At 29.4% G+C, this 7147-nt stretch overlaps 1 protein-coding gene across 1 annotated transcript in view; it reads left to right on the plus strand.

The window, feature by feature from the left end:
* LOC108574712 (dnaJ homolog subfamily C member 5) overlaps nucleotides 1-3230 on the plus strand; it is a 34616-nt gene extending 31386 nt beyond the window's left edge. The window contains exon 8 of the mRNA XM_017937342.1: nucleotides 3089-3230. Within this exon, the coding sequence (XP_017792831.1) occupies nucleotides 3089-3156 (68 nt within the window). The 3' untranslated portion in view covers nucleotides 3157-3230. The remainder of the gene's footprint in view (nucleotides 1-3088) is intronic.
* Nucleotides 3231-7147: the final 3917 nt, after the last annotated feature.

The raw sequence follows: 7147 nt of genomic DNA on the forward strand, positions 1-7147 counted from the left end.
CATTTCTCTAAGCCTTATAAAAACAGCAGTGCAAAGTGAAAGTTTTTTGACAGCTATCGAGAACCGAGAAGTCACGCGTACGCATTTGTTCACGATCGCGCGCGGATGAGAGTCAGCGCTCCCGTGCCTGTGCGCGGGCTTTACGCGCGCTCTGATTGGCCAGTGTTTTTCGTTAATAATTCAAAAACGAAGCTTCAAACAACATTTTGGTAAAGGAAAAAGTTGTTCAGAGTCACCCCAGCAACCCCCCATTTCCGGGTGTTCGAGGAGTTACAGGACACCCTGTATAATGGTAATACTGTTTAAAAAAAAATAAGTACATCACGTTTTTATAATAACGAATTATTTTCTCAAGTTGCATGATTATATTACAATACTTCGATTACTTTTATGCATTCTGACGCTATAGTATTACACTTGTATGTAGTATTATAGTATTACATAATCATTACCATCAAATAACTGCAAAACTCAAGCTTTTCTCCTTTTAAATACACAAACTAATGCTTTCCCAATCTGTAACCACCTATTTGCAGTTTTATTAATTATCTTAATCAGGGTAGTGAAATATAATACCAAAAGTATTGTAATTATGTCGGTGTTATAACAATGTTAGCTCAAAAATGTTTTATCCTATGTTTATTAATATACGGTATGAGTTTAGAATTGTTTGTTTCCTTTTTTATTATACTTTGCATTAATTAAAAAATATGTAGAATACAAATGCACAGTTTACGAATATGTATTATACAACGATCACTTTCTCGTTTATATACATATTTAAATAATATACAATACATTTTGTGCTATAAAATATGCAACAAGATAAATTGTATCGTATCGTACGTTATAGAACTGTTATCGAAAAGCGGAACATAAGTCAGGTTAAGTATTCGGCAGTGAAACGTACACTACCGGCCAAAAGTTTGGAATCACCTCCCACTTTTCATCAATATTAAATCTGCTGCTAATTTTTTATAGATTCGAAGTTTATCTCAATTCTACATTTATAAATTTATCTCATATCAATTGATTCGAACAATAAAAAATTCTTAAAGTCGCTGACTTTTTTCTGTAAATTTTTGTGCAAATTGCAATGCTCGGTGATTCCAAACTTTTGGCCGGTAGTGTATTTATAAAATACATCATTTTGAACTATTAGTGGATAATTAATTTTCACATAACACTAAACCTACCTGACCGGTCTTTAAAACAACTTATATTTCCTAATATCGAATGAAGATAATAGCCAATTTGATTGTGAAAAAAATATAAATATTTCTAAATAAAAGAAATAAGTAATGTATATTTTATTCTTTCTCACCGCATTTTTTACAAATCACAGGCTTCTCGATTGCACATTTTCCACATACGTATTTTTCACATTTTAGACAGATTTTGTTAGTCTCATTGTCTTGGCAATATCCTATCTGGCAAGTTTTCCGTTCAAATGAACCTGTACTTACATTTACATATGACTGTCTTTGCTAGATCTTCTTTGCCTAGTGCGTTGCTCCTTTTGATATTCGGTGGCAAGTTCTTCTTCTCCTGATTGAAATAAAAATTCTTGCCTCGAAATTCCTTCTCCCGTGGTTTCTTTATATAAAATATTGAAAAACTACCTGTGGAGGCCATCTCCGAGATTTGGATTTTACAGTGTACTTTCTGGCTGTTAGGTCAGTGGTCACATCTGCACCGAATTTGGTGCTATTGTATAATCTAATTGTCTCCGGTATACGGGGATCATTTTTTTCAATTTCTACGAATGTATGCATTGAACTGAGTACAAGTACCTTTTTATTTGGTTTAGTTTTGTAAACTGTCAAAGTACAATTATTTGATTGGTAGAAGTTTGTTGAGAAACGTGTCATATTGTCCTTTGTCTGTCTCCCCAATTTTAGTAGTTCCCTTCTATTTTCGCGAATAGTTTCAACAACCGTACTTTTTTTTGCTAAAAGTTTAGTCGCTAATGACACGCTTGTAAAAGAATTATTATCCGTGGTTGCATTTCTTCCACAGCCTGTATACGATTCTACTAATTTCAGCGGAATTGAAGGTTCTCTCCTTTCATCTTTCCCCAAGTATGAAAAGCCGTTTACTATTATATAATATTTGCTATTTACATCGCAAGCTAACCAGAGTTTAATGCCAAATATGTCCGGTTTATAACAATTTTGACTGTTCTCAATGAACCTGCACCAAACTTTAGAAATCAAAGCGAATTTATCAGTTTGCAAAAGCTGGGCTTCGTTGATTTCTATTATCAAACCGAATAAACCTCATAATTTCTGTAAAAAGTTATTTCTGTTCATAGTTTTTGAGAAAAATGCTAGACCCCATTTTTCGTTCCATAGATATGATATATCAACACTTTTAGTCTGGTATGCGCCGCGTGCATACAGGAATGCAATAAATGCATATAATTTTGCAGTAGTTAGATCCCATTTAATTCCCAGCTCTCGGAATGTCTCTGTTTCCGTGCATTTTCTTATATGTTCGATTATATTATGATCAATAATCAGAAAAAATGCCGTCCTAACGACTTCATAGTTTCAGAATTGAGTCTTCGAGAGAATACTATTGCAAAAAAATATAAATCGCTCAAACGGTCAAATGACCGGCCGTGGTAGGTAAAAGGGAGACTACGTATTTTTCTCAGAACGTATACACTACCGGCCAAAAGTTTGGAATCACCGAGCATTGCAATTTGCACAAAAATTTCCAGAAAAAAGTCGAGCGACTTTGAGAATTTTTTATAGTTCGAATCAGATGATATGAGACAAATTGATAAAAGTAAAATTGAGATAAACTTCAAATCTATAAAAAATTAGCAGCAGATTTAATATTGATGAAAAGTGGCAGGGGATTCCAAACTTTTGGCCGGTAGTGTATGTACGTATGCTATAAGAAAAGTCGTGAAGTTTTAAATGGCGGTGCGACAACGTTGTATGTAGGAGATTCTAAATGAAATTTTAAAAACGATTATTTGACCGGTCGTGGTAGGTTTAGTGATAATTATACTAATAATTACTACTCTACTCTTTTTAATTGTTGCTTAATTACTATACAATTTATTTGTTCGTAACAGCTGCCTCGACAAATCCCTTCGTTGGAGCAAACGTTGGTACAACTGGTACGAGTCCAACAAAGTGGTAGTCACCGAAATATAAAATGGTACACGTATGAGCGTTAAATGATTTGTGGAACAATTTTTGCACGGGGTGGATTTTTGTAGAACACCAAACATCGAGAAGTTGTTAAAGATGTTTTGAAGTTATATAGAAGTACTTTGTGTTATATAGCTAAAAAAAATTCTACTAATTATTCAGTGTGTTTAAGTGAATAAGCCTCGAGAGAATTTCAAGCATTCCAAAAATTTTCCTGTAAAACATCGAACAATCAAATTTAGACTCTAAATTTTAAACTATTGGTATATGTTATACGAATTAAAATATTTCGAACAGTTGGCTTTCAAATATTACAATAATTTGACATCACAGTAAACTAACATCACACAAGGTAATACTCTTTAATAGTTTGGTAACTGGTGTGTTTATAAGTTAGAAAAACTTGATGTGATTAAAGGAAATGAAATAAAATAAACGAATGTCAAAAATAAATGTTAACTATTTCTTTGAAGTTTTTCGAAACATCCGAGAAATGAAAATTAATATTAACATTCACATACAAATCCACCCTGTCTTTGCGGATAGATAAAACGGAAATTAACGAATAAGGACCTCGACATATAAATATAACTCATTCACAGATTCTGGAGTATTCTCAAAAAATAAAAACGGATATCTAATAATAAAAGTCACATTTTGTTAATGCATGAAATACATAAGCAATTATACGCGTGCGTGTATAAATAACAATGGCTTAAAATTACTAGACAATTTTCCCTCGTTAATTAATCGTATTATATATTGTAATCAGTATAACAATGATACAAAAAGAAAATCAGTTATTAATTTGTACAGTTATATATTTATCCAACTGTTTCTTGTTGTAATGTATTTATTTCTAATAATCATTTGATCCTATGAAATACAATGTATGTATATAAGAAGCATGAATTTGCTTAAAAATGAAACTTCCAGTTGTTATTAGGATGATGTGAAATTAATGCACAATATTAGTAATTATTTTAATTATTTCCTACATCAAAAGAACTTCTAAATTTAATATTAATATCAAATTTCATTACAGGACAAATTTTAAAAGTTTCATACTTTTGTTAAAATGTGTCCACTTAATTGAGATATTTTAATTACTTAAAATTAACAACATTAAATAAAACTCTAATTTACATGACAAAATTGCTTTTATATTAAAATTGAAGCACATTTTTAATTTGTACTTTATAGTACGTAGAGGGTTTTATTTTACTTGTTTTTCTTCCAAAACCTGTATAAAATTAAATAGTAGTACAAATTACGTTTAAAAAAACATTAATATTGATATTATGGTGTATATTTATATACCAAAATTCCTTTAAATGCGCGCATTTTATGTTGTTATTGTTGCATATTATATGAAAAAAATATCTATAATATTTTAATTAAATATTTTACTAATTTTTACTAACGTGTTATCATGTATAAAATACTACATTCAAGTTAAAAATAGCATCATTAGCAAAAAACTCATTTTAGTTTTCATAGAAGTAATTCATTGCATTTAATTTATTTATCCCTATAATTTATTTTATGAATATAAGATAGAAACTGTATTGCTTGTAATTTTTAATGAGTTCTTTCTCTGTAAAAATTGCTAATATTTACTATTAAGCGTGACAAATAATGTACTTATTCCTATGAAAGATGTTAATGTATTCCTGTAAGATGTACTGACTAAAGCATTATCTTTCACTGAAATATATAATTGTAAAATTAACAATATACAAATCGCATTAATTTTGCAGCACCCTAATGTTAACTAACAACAAATTACAATAAACGTTGTTGAAACTTACTTCATTTATAATTAAACTGAAATATATTACAAAATTATTTTGCTCTATTAATCAAAAGATCATACTGTATCTGTAAATATTTATGCAATGTATTATGAAGTAGAAAATTATGAAACTTGTATCATACAGGTGAGGCACTTAAAACAGACCACCAAAATGTCAAAGTTTTTAAAGCAAGGAGGTATACTTAATTATAAAAGTTGTTTAATGTGGAGATTAACACTACATAATTGTGTGACTCTATTCATAAATATTTGTGTGAAGAAATATCAAGATATTGTGATAAAATACCATATTCACAGATTTACATAGTATGTAACAGAATATCTGTATATTTCAACTTATTTAATCATATAATAAACTTTACATAATATTCAAATAGTGCAGTCAATTAAAACATCAAAGTGATTTGCTATAACTTGACTTAAAGTGGTGTAATACATGCATTCATTGCATCCTTGTTACTAATATTCTAAAATGAATAGCTGTGTTTATTTCAGCATATTTTCAAGTAGTATGAGTATAAAAATGTACAAATAAAGACATACAGTGAGTGAGTCACAAAAGTATTTGTACCCCCTCAATTATTGATTTCAAATAATTCATATATTTTAGAATACAAGTTTTAAAATCTTTACCGATAGCTTGACCATATTAACTAAGTTTTCGAGTGATATGAACTTTATTGCAAAATAACAATTCAGTGTAACGAAAACAATAATTTAAGTAGACCATTTTTAATCCCAGGAGTTTTTATCGGCATATGTTTCAGCAAATTCTAAACGCTCTCTGTACGATTCCTTTTACTGATAAACGGCTTCTTCCGGGGTACTCTACCATTAGAACCTTGTCTTCTTAAAATTCGTCGACAGCTTTCCGCACTCACTTGTTTATTCAAACATTTTGCAACAAATGCTATCAACTTGTACTACTTATAGTTACATCCTTTTTTATTTTTTTAACAACTACTTTTTCATCACAAGCAGTTATTAGCTTCCTGGCAGTTCCTTTGCGTTGTTTATTAATTACGGATCCATTTAAGTTACCATCTATTGTACCGTCAACTTACTTTTACTTACTAAATTCACAATTCACTAAAGTGTGAATAGTACTTTCCTTCATTGTGCCACTTATATGTATACAATTTTCTTTCTACTATGAAAACTTCATTAACTTACTCATTCTCAATACTAACTGTTCCTCCATACTAATATAATGTGTACTACATCGAACAAGACTGATAGACAAGACAGACTAGATTTATAAATATTTCGATTTTATATGTACAGAATTCCTACAGTACGAACACTTTTATGACGTTAATTCTGTGATAATTTACTTAAATTTATAGTTTTGTTACACTGAATTATTTTGCAGTAAAATTTATACCATTCGAAAACTTAATAAATACGGCATATTTCCATCGATACAAATTTTAAAACTTGTGTTCCAAAAAAATATCAATCATTTAAAGTTAACAATTAAGGGGACATAAATATTTTTCTGACTCACTGTAAATTATCTGTCTCTATTATATTATTCTATATTTGAAACAGTTTTTCCTATTTTTATAAGCACTGAAGTTATTTGGATGACTTGCTTTAAATGCTTACACCTGTATGTGTATTATGTATGTGTAGTATAATACAAAATCTATAATATGTTTGTACGTATGCACATACATATGTATATGTATACAGAGTGGGCCATTCATTTTTCAGAATTCAAGCAAGCTCTGAAATATGCACTATGTACTTTTCTCAAACCACTTTGTTATACCAGAAATGCTGTGGCTACATATATATTAAATTGTATTATAAAATTCCGCACTCTGTGCATAAATATATGCATGCATACATGTATACATATAATTTATTGTTAAAAAAATTGTAGAATAAATTTCATGCGAATATAATCTGTTATGTGTGCATATGTATTCACATACATTTATTCTAACTTGGACAGCCTACTAGGAGATCCAATGAAATTAACTCCTTATAGGCCATAATGTAACATTTACGTTTAAATGTACCATTATTAAAAAAATGAAAAATTAGTCAATGGTAAATTTAAAGAAGAAGCATTAAATTATTCTTTTATGCTATTTCTTTAAATCATTTATTCTATTTATTTATGTATTTATCCTATAAAATAAATAAAATAAATTCT

This window comes from Habropoda laboriosa, unplaced genomic scaffold (assembly GCF_001263275.1).
Source record: "Habropoda laboriosa isolate 0110345459 unplaced genomic scaffold, ASM126327v1 scaffold11, whole genome shotgun sequence".
Classification (NCBI taxonomy): domain Eukaryota; kingdom Metazoa; phylum Arthropoda; class Insecta; order Hymenoptera; family Apidae; genus Habropoda; species Habropoda laboriosa.